General features: G+C 42.5%; 4 protein-coding genes across 6 annotated transcripts; 1 reads left to right on the top strand and 3 right to left on the bottom strand.

Annotated features, from left to right (window-relative positions):
- The first annotated feature begins 1,454 nt into the window (after positions 1-1,454).
- LOC102721130 lies at positions 1,455-9,486 on the top strand. Of its 3 annotated transcripts, XM_040521807.1 has the most exons (9): positions 1,455-1,962; positions 3,069-6,243; positions 6,352-6,427; positions 6,563-6,633; positions 6,720-6,785; positions 6,873-6,962; positions 7,538-7,714; positions 8,930-8,973; positions 9,351-9,486. In XM_040521807.1, the coding sequence occupies exons 1-8, from the start codon at positions 1,586-1,588 to the stop codon at positions 8,963-8,965; spliced, it is 4,068 nt and encodes a 1,355-aa protein (XP_040377741.1). In that variant the 5' UTR covers positions 1,455-1,585; the 3' UTR covers positions 8,966-8,973; positions 9,351-9,486. The 3 variants fall into 3 exon arrangements, with proteins under 3 accessions (XP_040377741.1, XP_040377744.1, XP_006646132.2); XM_040521810.1 differs by lacking the exon at positions 9,351-9,486 and having other exon boundaries at positions 6,566-6,633; positions 8,930-9,344; XM_006646069.3 differs by lacking the exon at positions 9,351-9,486 and having other exon boundaries at positions 8,930-9,344.
- Positions 9,487-10,489: 1,003 nt separating this feature from the next.
- Positions 10,490-11,980, bottom strand: LOC102721875 (dihydroflavonol 4-reductase-like). Its single transcript, XM_015837512.2, has 3 exons — positions 11,810-11,980; positions 11,359-11,723; positions 10,490-11,268 (listed from the first exon to the last, which is right to left on the bottom strand). The coding sequence occupies exons 1-3, from the start codon at positions 11,928-11,930 to the stop codon at positions 10,645-10,647; spliced, it is 1,110 nt and encodes a 369-aa protein (XP_015692998.2). The 5' UTR covers positions 11,931-11,980; the 3' UTR covers positions 10,490-10,644.
- Positions 11,981-13,366: 1,386 nt separating this feature from the next.
- LOC102721592 (SNF1-related protein kinase regulatory subunit gamma-1-like) lies at positions 13,367-16,871 on the bottom strand. Its single transcript, XM_006644345.3, has 7 exons — positions 16,547-16,871; positions 16,291-16,460; positions 15,683-15,772; positions 15,298-15,459; positions 15,129-15,211; positions 14,066-14,251; positions 13,367-13,986 (listed from the first exon to the last, which is right to left on the bottom strand). The coding sequence occupies exons 1-7, from the start codon at positions 16,680-16,682 to the stop codon at positions 13,608-13,610; spliced, it is 1,206 nt and encodes a 401-aa protein (XP_006644408.1). The 5' UTR covers positions 16,683-16,871; the 3' UTR covers positions 13,367-13,607.
- A 1,794-nt stretch (positions 16,872-18,665) lies between these two features.
- LOC102721316 (protein INVOLVED IN DE NOVO 2-like) lies at positions 18,666-22,448 on the bottom strand. Its single transcript, XM_006644344.3, has 7 exons — positions 22,206-22,448; positions 20,965-21,885; positions 20,650-20,831; positions 20,319-20,408; positions 19,951-20,238; positions 19,609-19,821; positions 18,666-19,266 (listed from the first exon to the last, which is right to left on the bottom strand). Exons 2-7 carry the CDS (start codon positions 21,854-21,856, stop codon positions 19,042-19,044), a joined length of 1,890 nt encoding a protein of 629 aa, XP_006644407.1. The 5' UTR covers positions 21,857-21,885; positions 22,206-22,448; the 3' UTR covers positions 18,666-19,041.
- Positions 22,449-23,962: the final 1,514 nt, after the last annotated feature.

Here is a 23,962-nt window from a genome sequence, read left to right as displayed (position 1 = left end):
TCTGAATTATGACAATGCTAAATCACTAGTTACAAACATATAGTTTGGAATTGAATAAGGACATTTTCTTCACACTCAAGCCAAAATAATCATTGTAGAACAAATCTTATAAATTCAACCAAACATTAGTTAAACTCCATGGTTACTTTCCGTCCAAAAAGAACTTTATTTTGGGTTATCTCATATATCAATACAAAATCGCAACGACTGGAATGTCTTTCACATTTTCAAGTGTCAATTCATTTTCTTTACTTTTTTTTTTAAATTTTAATGCATTTCTTCTCCACTTTAGCAAACTCCATTTTAATAATGGCTAAAAATGAGGTCTTTCTGGGACAAATGAATGAGACTAAAATAAAATCTTTGTGATACAGAGGTAGTATTTATTTGTGTGATATATTCCCTCTTATAAAGTATATGTAGTAATAGATTTTTTTTTAGAAAAAATGAGACTGGTGGCCACTTTAACCATAGCACAAATAACTAGCAATCATTGGGTATTAATTAATTTATGGCCAGAATGCCCTTAACTAGTGCTCCTGCAATACAAACAACTCCCTTCATAAAAAACAATTTTTAGAAAAGACATGGACAATTAAACATATAGATTTATCCTTAGAAATTCATTTATTTTAGGATAGAGGAAATATATCCGGTGCACATGGCAAGTGAAAAAAAATGCATGGTTCCCCAAATTTCAAACAATCAGGCAAGTGAAGAGTTGCAAGTAAGTGGCAAATAAAATGTTCTTAAATATAAGAGATTTTAGAAATGGAATCTAGGAAAACCCCAAATAATAATTATAAAAAATATTAATGGTCAAAGTTAAAACATCGGCGAACAATGGACAAGTAACTAGGATGGATGGAATGTTAGATCTGACTTAATTTTGGATATATAATACTTCTTGTTTTAAACAAGTACTCAATATGTACCTCACTGAGTATACCTCTCATAAAGTTAGGCTTATTTGTGGTTTAACCGGTTGAAATCATGAGCTTGATCGAGGTGTTCATATTTATTACTAATTATTAGTGTTTAGAGATATTTACACAGATAAGAGTGCGTTTTGAGTATACAGATGGGATAAAGTTTAGGGTCTCTTTTGTTTTGAAGGATTTTGAAAAAAAAATTAGAGGAGCTGAATATTTTCCTCTAGAATTACTGTATTCCGAAAAGGGTCTCAAATCGGAAAATTATCGGAGCAAAAAGTGCATGAAAATGCCAAGTATGCAACGGCCTTTTGTCAGGCGCTCCCCGTGGGCCCCAACCTACCACAGCAAAGGCCGCACCCGGACAAAAGCCACCTCCACCACGGGCCCACGCGAGGACGCTGGTGACTGGTCACGCGGCCCCACCTCGTCGTCGACCGAAAAATAACACCGCCACACCGGCTCCACCTACCTCTCGAGTCGAGTCACGTTCCCGGCCAAAACCCCCCCAACTCCCCCAACCCAAGTCCCCGACCCCGGAAAAAAACTCCACGAATAAAAGCCGGCGGCACGTCGGCCGGTGCTCCTCCTTCTCCGCGGGCGGGCTCTCCGATTCGCCGCGAGGAAGGAGGAGGCGCGGGGGGACGCCCGCAATGGAGGAGCTCGCGCCGGCGCCGAGGCACCGGGAGCGGCGGAGGCACCGGAGGAAGGCGTCGGACGCCGGGGCGCGGGCGGCGGCGGCGGCGTCGGCGTACAGCGACGTGTTCGGCGGGCCGCCGCAGTTCGCCGCGGCGTTCGACGGGGTGCCGGCGGACTACGGGGAGGTGTTCGGTGGCGTCGCGGCCTCGTGCTCCATCCCCTACCTCGACCTGCCCCCGGCCGCCGCCCGCGACGACGGCGCCGGGGCCGGGGGGTACGGCGAGATCTTCGGCCGGTTCGACTTCGGGGACTTGGCGGAGCCATACGAGGACCTGTTGGCGGAGGCGGTGGCGTTGGCGGCGGAGATCGCGTCGTCGAGCGAGAGCTCGAGGTACGAATTCCTCCCCTCATTTTAAGTTTTTTTTTCCCCGTTGTGTTTATTAGACAAGCATGGTGGTCTGGGACATCCAGTACAAATTAGTGAGATTAAGCTGATTAGAAGAGCTCTGGAGTGAACCGTGCAAAGATTTCTGATGCTTCCCTAACAATTTTCCTTCAAATTCAAACGCGTCAATGCACCTATTTTTTTTGGGTGTCCAAAGGCTACCTACATAACCACTTTCTGCTTAGCAAAACCTCAGGTCCTTGCTTCCTCAATGTTTTCTTGACTTCCAGTAACTGGGGCGGTGGCATGTCAATTCTGTGCTACGTGTATCGCAATTTTCTGATCTATAAAGGTAACTCGGTTTTGTTGAGTGCGACCTTGTCACCGTTTTGAGTGGATGCTTTGGAGTAATGTGAATGGAGAGGTTACATATTGTATACACCTCTGTGCTCTTTCGGACGAAGGTGGTGTCTTTTCTCCTCAACTTTGAAGTTATTGTGAACTGAAAGAACCAGCTCAGAGATTTTCATTTCTACCATTGAATCTTCTGGTAGAAATGTTCGGTCCAGCGGTTTTGACCACCTTTGTTGCAAAATGGAGAAAGAGTAATGATCCCAGTCCATAGATATTTGAAATTTCAGCATTTATTGGAGTTCACCACTCTTAATTATGTACTGCACGGCAGGTAACTTCAACTACGAACTTGCACAGAAAAAGGACAAGTGAACGAAAAATGATTAACTTCTCAAGGAAACACTTACTGCCAGATCTACCACTGCCCACTTTAGCACGATAATTTGGTTGGAGCTCTACATCCAACTACTGATTTACTGCCTGGTTATGTTCTCCGTTTATTACTCCTACCTAGTTTAGCAGTGGACCCCATGCTAAAAGTATAAACAATCATTAATTCTTCAAGCTCATCTTAAAATTTGGAACAAGATTGCAAAAGAAAAGGCCCATGTGTTGCCTAAGGCGTAGGGATAGCATTTTTTTTGGGGGACGGGGGGTAATTCTATTGTTATTTGTCTTCGCATTTGGTTGGCTGAAACTCTTGTCATTAAAAGTACATGTTACTTTCGAACTTACGGTCAATAATTTCGTATATACAGATCATCTGTCAGAAAAGAATCTGGCCAACTAGATGCTGAGCCATCTATACTCCATCAACACTATCCAACTGTGGGTTATGACCAACACTTTGATGATGAGGAATTTTCTCCAATCTCCTCGCCTCCAGATAGTGGGAAACAATTTAATATGTCATTTAACAAGGCTACCTGGGGAAGACCAGATGATATAGTTAAAATAACTACTTGTATGGTGGAACCTTCAATAAGTTACGTAGTTGACTCTTGCAATCTGTCAAACAAGTCAGCAACAGATCATGTTGTAATAGTGGGTGGTGATACATTTGTGAATGGCGAAAAAGGAAGCACAGGCCAGACATTCCCATCAAGTTCAAGCGTGAAGAGTGCTAGTAGTGATTCTATGTCTGATAAGAACCTTCACACACCAACATCCGTTTCTAAGAATAATTGTGAAGATGAAGATTGCCAGAAGCGGTTAAGCACCCATTCAGAATCAAGTGAGGATGTGCCTTCCCCTGACTACCCGTTCTTAAGAGTCTCAAATAACAGGCTTCACACACAGCCGATCAAAGTACAGCCACCATCAATGCCACCATCTAAATTACTTAATAAAAAAGAAAGTAAAGCAAATGGAGATTCTGAAGTCAGTACTAACTCAGCTGCTGCTGCTGCTGCTATCAAAGAAGCAATGGAATTCGCTGAAGCTCGGTTAAAAGCTGCCAAAGAATTGATGGAGAGAAAGGGTGACAGTTTTAAGCTTCGAAAGAAGCAAGGTCATCATAGAGGCACAAAATCGACAGATCTTAAGGAAAGTATTACACCTGAAGTGGTGCATATTTATGATGAAAAGTTGACCATGAGAAGGTTAGTGAAAGAGGAAAAGACCAATGGGGAGCCAGCTTTGGTGACTAGGAATGGAGGCAGCAGTGCAGTTAAGTCAACTCACTGTGATCACAATGAAAAAGTGGTTACATCACCAAGGAAGCCTCAGCAGACAGTGCAAAGTGGCTCTAAACTAGAAAAACTAGGAAAGTGGACATCTGGTACTGACTTTTATGAACTGATTAGCCCTGACCAGAAATGCAAGACCAACTCAGTTACATGTGAAGTTCAGACAGCAAATCCCTCCAGCAAGCCCGACCAGTTTGAGGAAGGAGAAGCCACTTTAGGGGATTTGGAAAGGTGTGGAAAATTATGGGATGGGGATGACATAACAGAGTTGAGAATGGAACATGTAAATGTGAGAGAACATGCTATGTGTTCTACAGAGGATGCATGTAAGGCTCCTACAGCTCCAGAAGTTTCTTTTGGCAAGGGAAAACCCACATGCCAAGATTCAACTGAGACCCATTTTAAAGAATGTGTGGGGACAGAAAATTATCAAGAAGGACATGGTGATGATAGGACATTTGAGATTTCATGTGTGAATGGTATATCTTCAAAGCTAAATAATCAAGAAATATCCGGTGCATCTTTGGAATCTTGTATATCTGGAAGCAACAATATAGAAACACTTGAGGTTCCATGTGTTGATGAGATGCAGAGCCAAATATTGGAGGAATATCATGATGTTCATAGCGAAAATATTGAAGAAATCAAGTCAAGTCAAGTGAAAGTATCAAATTTAGAGGAGTCGGTGGAATATCATGAAACCCCAAATTTCCAGACACAGTTGAGTGCAGCTCATGGAGGGACTGAAACTGTTGAGAAAGAAAAGATGTTTAGTCTTTCTGATGAATTATGCCCACAGAATGAAAATAAAGAAATAACTGAAGTACCTCCAGAATCACTCATCCATCAAGAAATTAAGAAATTTGAAACTGAGAAAGCATATACTTCCGTAGGAGATATGGTTCAAAAATCTGAATCACTAGAAGAGGAAGCTAACATTACTTTGGAAATGACAGAAAGTGCTAGTGTGAGTAGACATGAACCAGAAGTACTGAATGAATATCTCGAGGGCATCAACGTGATGAATCCCCTTGTTAGAACATGTGGTACTTCTGTTGAACATTCAGATAAGATACAAGAAGCACAAGAGTCATCAGAACCTCGACACTCTGGGACAAAAATGGACAGAATTGGGACAAAAATGGACAGAATTAGGGATCTTATATTTCACTGTAATGAAGAAGCAAAAGATCCCTGGTTTGATAATAGTGAGGAGTCACATGCGGAAGAAAATTTAAGCCATGATGGTAAAGAGGGCCAGACATCTGTGAAAGGTATCGACAAAGGACCAAATGATGCATATGTGGAAGTTAATGTACATCATTCTGAAACTGAAGTTATTATTGATGAGGGCAGTGATTGTGACATGAAGATGAGCACATGCTCAAAAGAGCTGAATGCTTCATTTTTAGAATCATGCGTTAGCATGCAGCACTTGTCTCAGATTGATGAGTTTATTTCTGGTCAGGCATCTGATGAAAGCACCCCTCTTGAAAACCTTGCAGAGAATTGCAGAAAAGCAGAAAAAGAATTTCCAGCAGAAAATTGTACAGCATTGGAACAAGAGCAAGTTACTGGAAGCAAATTGGAAGGGGATGACAAAGATAAACTATCAAAATCAAAACAACAGAATCAGAAATCTGTTAATTTGGACAACAAAATTGTACCTAATTTCATAGAGAACCCTACATTGAACTTTTTCCAGAAACTGAGAGATGAGACCCCTGATGTTCAGAGAATTGAAGGGAAGGCGAATGTGAAAAAGACAGACAGAGAAACCGAGGTCTTGGATGGACTAGATGAAGACAGAGAAAGATATAATATGGAAAGAGAAAAGGAACAAGCTAAAGAGAGATCAAGACAAAAATTAGAAGAAGAGAAGGAACGGGAGAGAGAGCGAGCAAAAGATAGGCTTGCTGTTCAGAGAGCTACAAAAGAAGCACATGACAGAGCATTTGCTGAGGCCCGTGCAAAGGCTGAAATAATAGCATTGGAAAGGATTACCTTAGCACGCCAACGAGCATCTGCAGAAGCTCGAGAGAACAAAGAGAAGGCAAGTGCAGAAGCAGCTGCTGAGAAGGCTTCTAGAGAAGCTAGACTAAAAGCAGAACGTGCAGCAGTTGAGAGAGCAACTGCTGAAGCTCGGGAGAGAGCAATTGAAAAGGCAAAAGCTGCTGCAGATGCAAAGGAGCGAATGGAAAGATTTAGATCCTCCTTCAAGGACAGTTTTAAGGCTACTAATCAGGTAGGTGATGTCATAACATTTAATACACTTTCCAAACTAGATACATTTTCTTCTAATCATCTGGTAATAGTACCTTTAAGTAGTATCTCATCCATGTTCTTGATGCAGGATAATCAACTGGACAAACAGTTTCAGAAGACAGCTTCTAATAACTATGAAAGAAGCACAGATTCTAGTAATCAAGGTATTCGTAATAACTTCCTCAAGCATTTCTATCATAAAAAAGGGGAAGAGTTTGTGCTTCATCACTTTTATCTTTGCTCTAATATTTCTTCAGCGTTATACTTGTTGGAACTCATTGTAGTTTATTTATTCACAGTAGTTGAGTTTGAGTCAGCTCTAAGACATAAAGCAAGATCTGAGAGGGAACAACGCACAGCTGAGCGAGCGGTATACTGAAATATTTTGTAGTCTCTTTTGCCTATTGTATCTTTATATTTGTATTGTTCAATTTTTTTAACATCGTCAATTTTCAGGCCAAAGCTCTAGCTGAAAAGAATATGAGGGACATGCTGACTCAGAGAGAACAAGCAGAGAGACATGTAATGCATCTAGTAGTCAGAAAAAGAAAAGGTTTTTTGTTGTTCGTAAATATTATTCTCTTCTAAATCCTGTGTATTTTTGTACAGAGATTAGCTGAATTCCTTGATCCTGAAGTCAAGAGATGGTCAAATGGAAAGGAAGGAAATTTGCGAGCATTGCTATCTACACTGCAATATGTAAATATTTTTATTTGCAGAACTTTTATTTAGACAACTTTTTTGCGGGACTTATATTTAACCGTTCTTTAAGTTTATAAATCTTTCTAATTTCTATCCATAGATCTTTTGATAATGCTTACTTTGGCCTCAAGTAAGTTCTGTTCTGTCTCAAAAGAAAATAGTAACTGTTCACCTCTAAAATTCATTCCAGGATGTTTAATGAAGAAATGAGTCAAAGACCAACACACAACTTCCTAAAGACAATATATGTAGTTCTACTTAACAATATAAGCGAGACCTAACTATGTATAAATTATGCAATTGTTTATATATTTTATGCTTTTGAAATATTTTCAGGAAGTACAACATACGCATAAATTAAAAGGAAAAGAAACAGAAGTAACTTAGGTCCTGCAGCATATGTTGTAGTTTCGTTGAAGCTAAAATATTCTCATGGAAGTTCTCAGTTGAACTGACTTAAGTTTGTTTATACCAATTGTGCATTGCATCATTATAAAGCCATGTTGAATTTGAATTTTAATAGATGAATTAATTGGATATTAGTTAACTCATCTGAACCTTTTTCCTGGCAGATCCTTGCTTCAGATAGTGGCTGGCAATCGGTTCCCCTCACAGATCTCATTACAGCCGCTGCCGTCAAGAAAGCATATAGAAGGGCAACCCTTTGTGTCCATCCTGATAAACTACAACAAAGGGGTGCTACAATCAGACAGAAATATATTTGTGAGAAAGTGTTTGATCTCCTTAAGGTACATTATTTGTTCACATCATTTGCATATTCTTGATGAATTCATCTTTAAATTTCCATCCCCAATTGCTTATCAGCAATTGCTAATATTCAGAGAAGTTCGTTCGTCACTGATACTTGATGGCTATTATTTAATTTCATTCAAACGAAACACATTTGCATTACGGACCAGAATTTCACAGTTTCGGGCCTTCCATATCTCTTCATCAAGAGTTTTTCCTGGTAAAAACTGGATTTCACCAGGGCTGGTAATTTCAGAAAACGCAGTTTTTGTAACCCTATTTTTGTGACCCTTTGAGTCTTTATCACAATATTTTCTTTTTCCTGTCAGACTGCTTCAGAAAGGTCCTGAACTCAGAACACCTAGTTTGACATCATGCTGACTTTCATGCATGTACCAACTACAAGTTGTCATTGTATGATACGCAATATCTAAGCAACTCCTAACTTGATCTCAAAAGCCATAATCATTGACATCTATGCAGTAGCACTATGACTTACAAATTTGATTGGAACCCAAGGCTTCGGATGCTTGTTACTTTTCATTCGGAGCACCACAGTTGTGCCTTCTGCAGTTTATGCACAGTTATCCACCTGCTTTCCTTTTTTTCGTTAACAACTGGGACGTGCTTAGATAAGCTTATGTAGTCTGGTTAGGCACTCTTCAAACAGGAATCCATTTTCTAACTGGCTTTCCTGCTTTGTTCGGGTTGCTCTAGAACAGGAAAATTAGAGAGCTGATTTATGGCTATGTGAAGTAAATCATCACCCCTATGATCCAATCATCGCTTTGATTTGTTATGGTCATCAGCTCCAACAAGTTTTACCCTGCCTTTCATTATCCATTCTTAAAAAATAAGACCTGATCATGCGGAAGCATTCAGGTGGTTCTTAGTTGAGTGTTCAGTTTTTAGTCTCTTGTGTTCCACACTTACAAAACCTGCTCCCACGGTTACTTAGTTTGAAACTGGCGCTCATCAGCTACCAGTAGCAGGTATAATGGTTTTTTTTTTTCAAAAGCTTGTTCATGCCAGACTGTATGGAGCATAACTGCAAAACTAAATATTTTTGTCATCTCTTAAAACGCCAATAAAACCTATAAATTTTGTTTAGTGAGTACTAGTTAGTTTACATTTTGTTAAATCGGTAATGGTGATTTATGTATTTACTTAATACAATAAAGGGATGTTGATTGGTATATGCTGTTATTGTGCAGGAGGCATGGAACAAATTCAATTCGGAAGAGCGATAGCGGGGGAGGTAGTGAACAATAACTTGGACTTCTGTACCCCTAGTTTTGCCAAAACTAGAATTTTATTAAACAAATTTCAAAGCCTAATAATAAAAAGTTGGTTGGATCAATAACAAAATTGTGAACACCATCGTGTGGTGCAGTTTTGTTATGTGATCTAAACAAAATTACAGGTTGTTAGGCTCTAAAATTTGTTTAATGAAATCTACTTTTGGTAAACGAGAACTAAAATAATTATATGGCCTTGATGTTGATTTTAGCATCTATGTAAATATGCAGCTGTAGAAAGCATTTTCTGGCCATTCTTGACCGTAAATGATCAATTTAATAGTGAAATATCAGCGATTCTTTTGAAGGTAGTAACACAGTTTTCTGCATAATGCAGTGCAAGATTCGGTTCTACAAACCTGTACAGAACTTTGCAATCCAAATAGCACTGGACAGCAAGAATCCGTTTCATTATTCAATCTACACTCCCAAATCCCAATGAATATGCCATCTAAATAATGTTGCCATGTTCTCCCTCCATCCTAAAACAAATCAATTTTTCAGTTTTTAGATATAATGTTTAACTCTTAATCTTATTTAAAAAAATTTACAATTAATAATTTTATTTTTATTAGATGATAAAACATGAATAGTACTTTAGGTGTAACTATTTTTTTAAAAATTTCTTAAAATTTTTTCAAATAAGACGGATGGTCAAATGTTTGACACAAAAATCAAAAAGTTGGTTTTTTTGGGACGAAGGGAGTTTTATAGGGAAATTTGTAAACGTGTCATTATAATTTTACAAAGTTAGAGATATGTCACTCAATGACATATGGGACCCGCATGAGTCAATGGTACGTGGGTTATGATAGCATATCTCTGTTTTGTAAAATTATAATGGTATTCTTACAATTTTCCCTAATTGGTATGCATGAGTGATTGTTTGGTTTTTTACCAATGATATATTTGCAAACAAAAAATAATTTGTGAATAAAAGTTTTATATACGTATTCTTAGCGATCTAAAAGACAAGACTAATAAATAAATTTTGGTAAAAAAAACTCTAAATTTAATATTAAAGTTTCAAATTTTTAGTTATAAGCATAAACATAAATGAAAAGATGGTGTGCTTGTCATCTAGAGATAATAACAAAGATAGCTATTGGAACGGATTAGCATTGAAGTTATTTCTTAAAATGGTTCACTTTAATCTTTTACCTCTCTGTCCACTTCCTCAAAATCTCTCACATGCTCAGATATTTTAAGATGGTAGACAATTAAGACAACTATATAGCAGTGTAATCGGTTGGCTTTTCTGAGAAATGAACGATATTTTGTAAAAAAAAACTAATTTGTGAATATAATTTTTATATACATATGTTCTTATCGATCTTACATTAAAGGCCAAAAAAATAAACAATGATGAGAAAACATCAAATTTAAATTTAACGTTGAAAATTTAAATTTTGGCTTATAAACGTATTCAAAAGTGAAAAGATGAGGATTATGCATATAAGTATGGAAATGGTCAAATATAGATACATATGAACTCAGAGTAATTGCTCTATATCAAATCTCAGGCATTGTGAAATAGGAATCCAAGAAGGGCAAAGGCAAGGAGCAGCGAACACCCAACCATAGACCATAGTATCATCGTACTACCGAGGGCTGACTCAATAGTCAACATCTCATTTGACCAGCGCTTCAGTTTCCGCGCCAATCGCCGGCCCTCTGACCAGTATCGCTTCCTTCTCGCCGGCCACACTCGCTGAGCCGCCGTCTCCTCCGCCCACGGCCGCGGCCGCCGCCGGCGGCAGCGGGAGGAGGCCCTTCTCCCTGCACGTCCTGACGGCGGCCTCGAACATGTCCTCCAGCGTGTACCTGAACCTGAACCCGTGGGCGAGGAGCTTCCACGACGAGAAGTGGACCGGCTCGAGGCCGTCGGCGATCCCCGGGAACTCCCGCGGCACGTCGTACTCCGGGAACATCTCCCCGAGCATCGCCGCGAGGCCGTGGATGGTGGTGTCGTGGGAGGAGCAGACGTAGCGGCCGCGCGCCTCGGGGTTCTCGAAGAGGAAGATCTCCGCGTCGCAGAGGTCGTCGAGGTGCACGAACTGCACCTGCTTCAGGATCGAGTAGTGCGCCTCCTTCCTCGTGAGCAGGGCCAGCGCGGTGACGTGGCTCGGCGGCATCCCCGTGCTGATGAAGGGGCCGACGACGAGGGTGGGGATGACGCTGATGAGGTCGAGGCCGTGCTCCCCGGCGTAATCCATGGCGGCCTTCTCCGCCAGCGACTTGGACACGAAGTACATCTGCATTTGGCACGCACGCCATTACAACAGCGATCAGCTGCATGCTCAAGTCAAGCAGAGGAGATCGATCGACCGACGATGAGCACCCACCCATCCGGTCATCTTGACGCGGCGGCAGAAGTCGACGTCGCTCCAGTCGTCGTGGTCGTAGGACGGCCGCTGCCGCTCCTCGATGTTGACCGTCCCGGCGGAGGAGGTGAACACGACGCGCCGCACGGTGCCGGCCTCCCTGCAGGCCCTCATGATGCTCAGCATCCCGTCCACGGTGGGCTTGATCACCTCGTTCTCGGGGTCCTTGGACTCGAAGTCCATGGGCGTTGCGACGTGGAACACGCCGGTGCAGCCCCGGATGGCCGCGTCGAAGCTCCCTTCCTCGCTCAGGTCGGCCTTCCACAGCGTCAGCCTCTCCTTCGACCCCGGCAGCTCCAGCAACGGCTTCGTCTTCCCAAGGTTCGCTGAAACAACAACAACAGCAAACTCCTGTGAGTTTGTACAAAAACGTGTCGGCGAGGAGATCGATCGGCGAGAGGTGAGGCTGTACAAGGGTCGCGGACGGTGGCCCGGACGGTGTAGCCGGCCTGGAGGAGCTTCATGACGAGCCATGACCCGACGAAGCCAGACGCGCCCGTCACCACCACCGGCCCCTTCACCGCCTCGTCCATGGCTTGGCTGTGCTGTGCTGTTGGATTCACTCACGTATTGCGGACTTGCGCTTTGGTACTGTCCCGTCCCTCGTTGGCTCGCTCGCCTATATATATGGGCTAAGCTGGGGGCGCTAGCTAGCTACTTCCTCTGTCGTAAAAAAAAATCAACTTTTTAGTTTATGTATCGAGCGTTTGACCATCTTGTCTATAAATTTTAAAAAAATTAGTATGTGTATTATTCATGCTTTAATATCTAATAAAAATAAAATTATTAATCGTAAAATTTTTTTAAATAAGATGAAGAGTCAAACATTATATCAAGAACTGACAAGTTAATTTGTTTTAGGACGGAGGGGTCGTACCAACCGAGCTAACTCAGGGCACGAGATCGACCAGCGTTTGGTAAAATATATGGTAGGTGTGAGCTACATGCACGTGCACACCGGCCGGTTCTCGTTTGAAACGCCGGTGCGGATAGCATGACAGCGTTGCTCGTCAAGTGGAGAGGAAGGCCGGGAGTGAATCTGTATGTGGGGTTGTTACAGCGAAATTTTGTCCCAATTTTAAACTTTTGCACTGTACTGGTTAACTAAATTGCATGGGTGAGAGATTTTTTTTGTTTAGTACAACTTTGTTACTGTCCCTTTGTGACCAGTTTGTCCCATACTCTAAATAAAATTGGCCGACGCACGTTCCGGTAACAACCGGTGGTGAAAAAAAATGCCAGTTGTTTTTAGAACGCAGGGTACGTACATTTGTTTATATAAACTTGTTCGTTTTTTACTATTGATGATCGTCTTACAGAAATTTTTAAATCAACCCGCTTTGTTTTCTAGATATCTGTTTTGGAATATATATATATATATATATATATATATATATATATATATAATCTTCATTCTTGGCAATTTAACTCTTTTCCTAGTAGACTTTGGGAATTCAACCTGTTATGTCATGTTTTCAAAAAAAAAAAAACTGTTATGTCAAATGTCATTGTTAGGATATCAAATGCGTTAATGATGGTGGCACATCAACAGTAGCATACTCTCTCCGTCCCAAAATAAACCAATTTTTCATTTTTTATCTTTAATTTTTGATTCTTCGTCTTATTTAAAATTTTTTTGCGATTGATATTTTTGTTTTTATTAGATGATAAATTATAAATAGTACTTTACGTGTGACTAATTTTTTTCTAATTTCCTGAAATTTTTTTAAATAAGACGGATGATCAAACGTTGGACACGGAAACCGAAGAATTCGTTTTTTTGAGACCGCTATGTTTTTTTCTAGACGAAAGAAGAAATATTTTATTTACTTCTTATAGCTATTTGTATAAACAATAAAACTAAATACTATAAAGTTAAAATTTAATTTTAAAAAGATAAGATGATAACCTTGTATATATTAATTTTTTTAAAAATTAAAAGAACATCGTTTAGCAGTTTGGATAGTAGGCAAAAGCGGGGGGAAAATCTGCACTGCAGTGGCTGAACGAACGCAACCGACCTTCGCAGTGAGACAAACATTAGAAAACCTGTGAAAACATGTCCTTGTCAGCTGCAGGATTTTATGCCTCCCTTCATTATTACTGCTGGATATTTACGTGGTTTTCAACATAATTATCAAACCATTACAAGTTCAAATCTCTCCAGGCAAGGAACAAGCTAGAATTTTATTTAGATAACGATCCAGAAATTATGAATTCTGAATCATCTGTCCCTGCTCAACGCGGCAGCCGGTCTGCTCAAGTGCAGCCGAGAAGAAGGTGCCCCCATCGATTCTCGAGTCCATGCATGGCGGGGAGAAGACGGAGATGATGTCTCTTGCCGTGACTACTCCTTCGACTCGCCCGTGCTCGTCGACGATGAAGCTGCAGCTGCTTCTCGAAGCTGTCAGCTTCTCCATTGCCTGCTTCAGGGTATCAGACTTGCGGTTGGTAACCGGCCGATCTGTTGTTTTACTTTGCCCTGGTCTGAGGCTGAGCACACTTTGGACATCAGCAGCTGGTGAGTTTTCTGTGCTATTGTCCTCAACCTTTCTCTTCAGTTTCATGAATTCTTCAGCAATCAATGTCCTGAAAAACATAGGAATCCTTAGTTTTCTAGAGGGATCAAAATTGCAAAACAGAGACTGAAACAATGAGAATCCTTTACTTTCTGTTCCTAAATAGGGAGTTATCGTCAAGAAGCCGATAAAGTTCGCTGCATAGTATCGATCCAATCAGACACCTGGTTTTCCTGTCAATAACTGCAATTCCTATTTTTTCCTTCGAAAGAATATGCAGCGCATCAGCCAAAGTCTGATCTGAGTAGACTGAAATTGGCTTACTCGCATAGAACCTGCAACAAGCAAATGCAATATGTTCACCCTGGCAACAATTTTTAGCTTTGGATGTAGTGAGAAATGTGCTACACAATTCCAGAGCTGCAACTGCATCATAATTGCAAATTTATGTTGAAGCATATACAACCAGCTAATGCATGTGAAGTTAGAATTTGACATCGGTGCATTTTTTATGATGCTGCAAATTTGGCTTGACGATATTAGTTACTTTTTCTTTAGAGAAATTTAACTGTCCTTTAGGTGGTGCTAGAATTTGGTTCTCGCTTCCTTCTCAATGATGGAAGCATCACCTCTGTTCGTTAATGTTCATACTCCTATAATTTTGTGAAATAGGAAATAAATGCATGAACTTTTAAGGCCTGACTAGATGGAAAGATGAAACCACACGGTCCACACCATACCCAGCATATCATCCTTCAAACCTGAAAATGAACAACCTTATTTATCAATTAATCAAATTTTGTTCCATATTGTAAGGTGTTTTCGTTTTTTTCCTAAGTCAAAGCTCTTTATCTTTGACCAAGTTTGTAGAGCAACATCCAATAAATACATTATCAAGACATATTTCATGGTGCATTTCAATGAAACTAATTTGATGTAGGTGTCGGTACTTTTTTGTATAAATTTCGTCAAAGTTTGAGAAGTTTGACTTAAGATTAAAAAAACAGCTTACAAGTTACTCCATCCGTTTCACAATATAAAACTTTCTGGCATTACGTAGATTCATATAGATACTAATGAATCTAGACATATATATAAATTATATACATTTATCAATTGATGAATTTAGGCAGGGCAAGAAAGTCTTACAGTATGAAACGGAGGTAGTACAAAATAGAATGGGGGAGGTACTTAATTATAATCAGGGCTTACCTAAATTCAGAAAGTTGTTTATCTGCAATTTTATCGAGCCACTCAAGACCACTTGAAGTGAGAAGCAATTCCATTACTGCATTCTAGTGTGATTTCTTAATCGTTAACTTTATGATTGAATTCTCACTATAAAAGCACCAACCTTCAAGAAATACCAATAAATACCAACCTGTGTAACAAATCTGGTAACACTCGAGTTCATCGACTCAACAACAGGAACCACATTGATCCTGCGGTGCTTCGAGAAGAGAAGCATTGCATGGAAGAGTGTATCATGGGATCGAACAGGGAAGAATGGTTCCCATAGGAACAACTTTGATAACCAAGCAATCTGTTCTCATTTTGTCAGAGCAGCAACCAGATGTAAAGTTGTATAACGTCAATGTAGTAATCAAATCACAGGTAAACATTTAGGTTGTTAATATCTTCATTTCAGCACATTGGGACACTACTGAACCAAGAACCATATATTCTGTTACTCTAATTCATTTCACTGAATTATTACTTAACCAATAACTAGGCACCTGCTTGGTTTTTCAAAGAAAAGAAAGTACCTTTGTTTCTGCAATCCGAGGATGTTGTTTTAGACATGACAACAAGTCGGAATTTTTGTCTCCAGGCCCATTTTCCATGTTGTCAAGTTCCTACAAACAACGCCAATTAGGAGGTGTTTAGATTGAGAAAATTTTTGGGAGAAGTGTTACGTCAAATGTTTGACCGAATGTCGGAAGAGGTTTTTGGACACAAATGAAAAAACGAATTTCACGGCTAGCCTGGAAACCGCGAGACAAATCTTTTGAGCTTAATTAATCCGTACTTAGTACATGTTGGTTACCGTAGCACTTATGGCTAATCATGAACTAATTAGGCTCAAAAGATTCGTCTCAACATTTCTTCCGTAACTGTGCAATTAGTTTTTTTGGTTCATCTATATTTAATGCTTTATTTAAGTGTCTAAAAATTCGATGTGATGTTTTTGGAAAAACTTTTTGGGAACTAAGAAGCTATATACTTGCAATAGTGACAGTCATTTCATCAACAATCAGAGACCTAAAGAGTCTGCGCTAAGTAAGAATTTTGAATTGATAGATAACACGGATCAAAATAAGCTGAAGGATGGCATCACTCGCTCGATCCGAGGAGCACTTCCATCGATAATTACCTCAAGCGCCCACAGGAGGAGGCTTGGGAACTCGAGGAAACCTATGTCGCGATCGACGAACTTGCCGAAACTTGTCCGGACATCGTCGACGATCACCGCGCCGGCGACATTGCTGTGGTACATGGAGTCAATGGCGTCCGGCACGGAGCCATCAAGCTTGATCTCCAGCGCTGCAAGAAAACGAGATCAGAACGCATGAGCGCCCCGTCGCGAGAGTATATATAGGAACCAAGAAAACAGGTCCACCGGTGCGTGCCTGGGGAAGGAGAGGGTTGGAGCGCGCCGGAGACGGAGGAGACGGGGATGTGGTCGAGGAACGACTTGAGCGCCTCGCTCCAGTACTCCCCCGCCGCCTCTCCGCCGCCGGTCTGTCCCGCTGCTCTCGTCGCCATGTTTCTGCTCTGTGACTGGTGTGCCCGTGCTACTACTGTTCCGTTGGTTGTGGTGTTTTTTTTTTTCTGGTGTTCTTTTGGCTTTTGCGAGCGGTTGCCGGCCACGACTGCGGATTCCCGGCGACACGCGGCGCCGCGCGGATCGTCGCCGCCGGGAGGTGGGGGGCATGGCTGCCGAACCAACCTACGTGTTGCATTTTCTGGAGGAAAATTCCTGCGTTTTTCTTTCCAGAATGGGATGTTCTACTGGGCCGGGATGGGCTGCAAGCCTGCTACTTTCAGCGCTCCAAACTAGTGCTTGATCATCTCTCTCTCCAAAAAAAAAACTGGTGCTTGAACAAAATTAAAGATGATGAAGCTTATTTTATGCAGGCCCCTTTGACAATTTGTGTTCGTGTTCCTCACTGGTAATTAGCATTCAATGATCATGTAATTAATTATGCATAAACCATGCAATGCTCCACACGAGTGGGAGCCACGCCACGTTATATTAGGCGGGTACAGCTTTACAATCGACGGCTGATGCCGTGATGCTTCACAAGAATGATCAAGTTCATGTTCATTTGATCAAGACGAGGATGCCTATGATAACTACAACTAAAAGAGCTATTCGATCCGGTCAAAGGATCGAACACAGAAGCATCCATCAACTTCACGCCGGCCGGCCGTCGTCATCCGCGCGCCAGGCCATGCATCGCGTTGCGGTTTACGTTGCGAGCCTTGTCCATGGCGGCGTGACCAGGCCGCACATGTCGTGGCGGCAGACCGGGCAGGCGTTCCCCTTGCTGAGCGACGCGAGCGCGCAGTGCGTGTGGAAGGCGTGCTCGCATGGCAGGTTCACGGGTCGGACGCGCCGCCATTGCTGAACCTCTCCTTGCAGACCCCGCACGCCTCGTCGGAGCCCGGCGCCACCGTCTGCATGGTGCCCCCGATGCAGGCCTCCAGCAGCGCGCGGGGCTCGCTAAAGACGAGCGTCACGTCCAGCTCCAGGTTCACCACGAAGCGATAGCGCGCACCGGCCCAGCGGCCCTTCTCTTCCTCCCCGCGCGCAAACCGGTGCAGCCTCCCGGCCACGCGCTCGGCGGCGAGGTCCGCCTCCCAGTTGTCGGGCGAGAGGTCGAGGTCGCGCAGGCGCGGCATGGAGGCCAGCATCTCCTGCAGCGCGCGGCGGGTGTCCTCGTAGCGGAGGAAGATGGAGTGGTCGTGGACGGGGCGGGTCTCCTCGCTCGTCCAGGGCTTGTCGGGCTTCCGGTCGCGGACGGCCTTGCCGTTGCCGCTGAGGCGGCGGGATGCGTACTTGACGGTGACCTTGCAGCGGATCTGCACGGAGGAGCAGGGGGAGGTCGTCCAGTCGGCGCCCGCCTTTTGCTCCGCCGACATCTTGTAGCTGACCTCGCCGATGCTGATGCGCGTCTCCACCGCCATCGCTAGCTGCTTCGTCTGCTCTCTGGTTGCTTTCTTGGGCTGCGGAAGTGAGCGCGCGCCTAGGGTTTGGGGAGATCGAGAGAGCACAAGCAAGATGCAGAAGCGAGCGAGCGAGCGAGGCGATCGTAATGGAGTCGAGAGTCCAGGGTCTGTCTATTTATCACCGATTCACCGTACCGGTGTTCTTCGATCTCCGAGTCGGACATTAATGTTCTTCTCCGAGTCGGAGCGGACGGCCCTCCGGATTGCATCCTCCCGTTGCCGCGCGTTTTGGTTACGCGCCAAGTCTTTCACTGACGGCCAAGGGATACCGAGACAGAAGGCAAGACAGCATCAAAACGGTCCTTTCCTTTATGCTTATCAGTCAAAATAAATTTTAAATTTTAAATATTTTAGAATTTTTCATCACAATTTATTTTTCAACTTTGGTTTTAGGTCACTAAGAACACGTGTATAAAAGTATTATTCAAACCTAAGAACGCGTGTATAAAAGTATTATTTAAAAATTATTTTTTATTTGTGAACGTATCGTTTCGCAAATTCATACCATAACCCTACTTCTGACAAATATTTCAACCGGACAATCACTTCATACAGTCATACATTCACACTGCATATTCCGCTGCGTCCGCTTATTCCCGATAGCATGCACATAGAAGTTGGCTCGGTTCATGGCTATACACAGCATACCTAAAACAGTGATGGAGAGCAGATCTACTTGCACAGGTGGGCAATGGGTGGCCCCCAATGCTGATACCTGCAATATAGTACCCTACCCCCAACTTATTGTGTCCAACAAGGAATAAAACAGCCATGTTCTAACCTAACTACGTTACAGTTCTACAGATTCCGAATGCACTAGTGCTTAAGTAGCATGATGTCCAGATCAGGTGGAACGCAAACAGCAGCGCTACATGGCATTGAACAGGTGGGCTTAGCGCTTCCTCCTGTTCGCTCGCCACTGTCTCAGGACGAACTGGACTGTTTCCTTCAGAGTAGCCTTCCGATCATCTCTGAAGTTCCACAGCTCTCCCACTGGGAATCTGCCACTAGGGTTGTACTCGTTAATTTCACACAGCGCCTTCCTCACCAACTTGTATATTTCTTCACCATGCTCTTCTTTTAATTCTTGAAGTTTTTCATCATCCTCAATAATTTCCTACAACACATCATATATGTCAAATAAGATAGAGCGGGTAATCGGACTTATATATTTGTCATATCTTGCCAGGCTATTGTTACAAGTGGAATGGTATGTTAGATTTTAGTACAGAAGTTGGCAAGGAATAGGCAATATGAGGAAGTCTTACATATATCATAACAAGGCATTTTAATATCAAAACATCACACCATAAAATAAGAGAACTTATATAGATGTGGTAGAATGGTAGATCTGACCATTTAGTTAAAAAATTGTACTGTATTAGTGATTCTTAAAAAATGAAAATATGTAACCATGGAGGTGTGCACAAGCAGTACTCATACAAATAAAAACTCATACCTTCTCCTGTCCATCAACCAAGACAGCCCTAAAAGGGTGCCAATCAGGATTTTTAATTTCAGCTTGCCACTTTGAACAAAGAATGGCAGCAGTAACCCCCACATCCTCTTCTGATGACATCTTTCTGCATGCTTTTGAAAATGCTTCCAGATCAAGCTCACCCATTCTCTTGATTCCTATATGTGCTCGGCCATCTGAGAGATCAAGCAAGCCCTGTGGAACATGAATTAGGTAATTATTAAATGACCACCAAATCACAACATTAAACACATTGATCTCATAATTGAAAGAGCCTAAAACAGCGAATGCCACACAGTATGTTCAACTTAAAATGTAACATACATTTTCAAGCTCTTTCCGAGCATCTTGCATTTCAGTATTGCTTTTACTTTCCTTGATAACCAGAGTTTGGTTAAGTGACTCCATAGCATCTAGTTCATCCATCTTTTCTTGCAGCTCCTCACTCAGTTCATCAATTTTATTTTTCAATGCTGAATCTTCATCCCCTGGCATATGCTTCATCACTTCCAATTTGCCCTTCAGCTGTTGTATATCTAATTCAAGCTTTTGTTTTGCATCCAACTGCTCCTCCAACCTTAAAATTTTCCTTACAGCAGCTTCTTTCTCCCTCTGCATTTTCAATACAGTAAGACTTCCATATGAAGCATATCGTATGGGAACTAAAATACCATCAGGAGATTGCTATATACCTTATGTTCTCTTACAAGCTTCAGCACATTTTCATCAGCTCTCTCTTGTTCCAATGTTGCCAACTTAAGATGGCTTGATTTGATAGCATTCTGAGTTCAAGAAATAAAAACACACATAAGTTGCATTTATAATTATGAATGACAACGCCTAACTGTCTGCAGCACAGTACATGAAATGCAAACGAAAAAAACATATACCAAAATATCAGTAGTATCCCTCAGCTGACAACAGAAAATAAATAATATACACGATTTTGATACCAAAATAGGGCAAACAAAAATGAATATCCCCCTCTCTTAAGAGATAGGGGAGACATGCAACAATACATACCTTCTGCTTCTCCTGCTCAATGATCCTTCTGTCATAATCACTTTTTGCAGCAATCTCATCAAGCTCCTTGGATCTCGTATTAAGTTCGCTCATCTTGGACTCCAGTTCAGAACGCAGCTTTTGATTCTCATCAATTATCTTCTGAGAATGTCTCTGAGCTAGCTGCTGCATCTTGCGAATTTCTGCTAGCAGTTAAGTTTAATCAATCAATTAATAAAATGAAAACACAGTTGAGGGTGATAACTGATAAATATTCTCTCAAGAAAGAGGGTGATAGAAATATCCTGACAAATAGGCCTTGATGAAAACACAAACCTTCATTATATTTCTGGAGAAGCTGTTCCCTTTGCCCCATCATCTTCTCGAGCGATGCAGTTCTTTCAGTGTATGTTACTTCGAGCTCCTGCAAATGCCTGTTCTTGACCTCAATTTGGTTAGCTAAATTGGCTACAAGTTTGTCCGTTTTACGTGCTCCTTCATTCTCAAGATCGTTGATAGTCTTCAAGTCACCATTTTTTCTTAAATGGTCGCCTATTAGCCCTGGATAACTGTGATCTTCAGCTCTTGCAACCCATCCAAAAAGGTATGAACCTTGATTCTGTTTTTGCTTCCAATCCCTTTTACCATATCCTTCTGCCTCAAAGTAATTTTCAAAGGCAAGTGCATTTCTGAAACCATGCCAATCTTTTCCAAACTCAACAATAGCATTCCCTGTATGACCTCTAAAATTCCATAATGGAATGACCTTAAGTGGGCAAAAGCGTGATAATTGCTCCTTCAAATGATTTCCACTCCGTCCAATTTGGCGCCCGTCCTTCCATTCAGTAGGCACATTAACAAGAACACCCATCCAGGGCCACACAAACTTCTCATCTCTGCTTGGAAGTGGTTGCGGCTCCACAACAACTGTCTGCGCTGGTAGTTCTGACGATTTAGTGAGGCCATTCTTCAAGTGCTTGGCAAGGGCACGATGGCTTGCCTTATCTTTAGCCTGACGATTAGGCGCTGCGCCTACTCCTGAGGCGTGCTGAATAAGATTGTTCAAGTTGTAAGCTTTCTTCTTCTTGCCACTGCAAAATGGGCAGCTGTAACTCTCGCCGTCCTTAACTTTAAACTCCCCTGCCACCAGGCGTGCATAAAATTTGCCCTCATAGTCATCAATCTCAGAATCACTTATTTCCGAATCTTCATCTGAACCACAACTCATCTTCAGTGAGGAAAAGAAATCCTGACAACCTGGACAGGAAATACGGACCGAGAGCAGAATAATCAACAATACATTATAAACCCAGCCAACATTATCGAATGCCAGTAAGCACATGAGCGGATCAAACGTGGGGCATGTGGGTCCAGCTAAACCCCAAATCTTATTCGAAACAGAACTTCCATTAGCACCCCACCATGCATCCAGAAAAAAGAACCGCATGGGTTCATCGGAGTGAGCGAGAAATCAAGGGGGGAAACCCCGACCGGGACGGATCTCCAGATCTACCCGCACGCCCCGCTCATGTATGGCACCGAGGACGCAGTGCTACGAGAGAAGAAGGCACACGTACCTTAGGCCGGCAGCGTCGCCCTCACCAGACCTGACACCCTGCCGCACGCCCGCGCGCGCGGAGGGGCGCGAGAGAGCCGCGGGGATCGGGGAGGAGAGGAGAGGAGGCCGTACACGCCGCGCCTTTCGACCGCGGGCGCGTGGAGCGGCGGAGCGAGGCAGGGGGTGGGAAGAAGGGCGTGACCCCGGTGCCTCCTCCGCCGGAAAGGAGCGAGCTGTGCCCGTGCGAGCTGGGACTGGGATGAGAGGGAAGGAGGACTGGACGAGAGAATCTCGGACGGGGATCCTCTGCCGTATCTGTTGCTACGGCACGGAAGCAATTCGGTGCATTGAGGAAAATCTGCACTGTTGATCTTGGAGCGAGCGGCTGTGCTTACTCAGAGGAGGGGCCATAATCACCTTTTCCCTTTCTCCTCGTACGCTCCGCCTCTCCACTCTCTACACAAGCACGTTTAAGAGTGTCTTTAATAACAAAGTTATTGGCCGTCAACAGTGCTGTCAACCAGCCATCTGGCTGACCAAACGCCCAAACCCATCTGGCTAGTTGAAGCCGGTAAGGATGGCAATCTATGTGGGTACCGGGTACCCGCTGGATACCTAACTTGATAGAGACAGGTACGGATACGATTTTTACCCATGGGTAGTACTCGTATCCGACTCGAATCGACACGTGTACGGATATTGGTATTTTTCTCCATCCACGGGTAACTCGTCGGGTACCAGAACATAGCCCACATATTGAATTTTGACTAAAAATTTACTATGCTATTCATGTAATAATATTTGTGATGTACTTTCGTTTAGCTAAAAACTTTGATGTAATCTATGTCTTGAACTTTTGATGTGTGATGTAATATTGAATAGTTGAATCTGAACATCAGATAATGTGTCATATGCTATTATTATTGTTATGATTAGTTTGATGTATTTGTTGAAATATTTTATTATGAGTAATATGTTGTATTTGTTTGAACTTTTTATGTGTGATGCGATATTGTATTATGAGCGATATGTTTAGTTTGTTGTATATGTTGAAATGAGTATTTTAATGTGCTTTTGACATGTGAAATGGCAGACCTGACGGGTACCTGATACACACCCAGTATCCAACGGATACGGGTATCAGATTTTACACGCAGACATGGGTACGGGTAGGGAATTCTACCGCTTTGAGTTGGTGGGCGGGTAATTGCTCTACTCGCCTTAAACCTGACCCGTTGCCCTCCCTAAAAAGCATGCCCACTATAGTTCAACACAGAGTGGATGGTGCGAATGTATCTAACTGGTATTTCAGCACTAAAGCATGATATCCTTAGTTATCTTCGTTGTGCTATTTGTTGTCATCGTCTTTTCCCTTTTCTTCTCCCATGTCGATCTCTCCACTAGGAGCAACACCATAGACAACTCAATCTACTAACACCTACCAGCACACCCACCAAAAACCATCACCGCTCGATGGAATAGTGGTGGCTTTGAAGACAAGTAGTGCCACTTCCATCAGTAGCTCTTATGCCACCTCCGTCCCAAGCCCAAGCTACATCTTCGTCTTCGCATCCTACTCTTTTAACACCATCATGCACCTAAGCAACGTAACAGCCCTCTAACTCCATCGTCATTCTTGTCACCTGGCCTAGACCATCCACCTCTAGGTTCAATCGTCATCATCGTTATCGAAAAGGATGGTCTTGGCATACTTCTCATCAACCGCCCTGGCAAGCTCGACAGTGATGTTCTCTGAATGGCTATGCTGGTTGGAGG

The sequence above is a fragment of the Oryza brachyantha genome, chromosome 1 (assembly GCF_000231095.2).
Source record: "Oryza brachyantha chromosome 1, ObraRS2, whole genome shotgun sequence".
Taxonomy (NCBI): Eukaryota; Viridiplantae; Streptophyta; class Magnoliopsida; order Poales; family Poaceae; genus Oryza; species Oryza brachyantha.
This window is presented reverse-complemented; position numbering and strand designations above follow the sequence as displayed.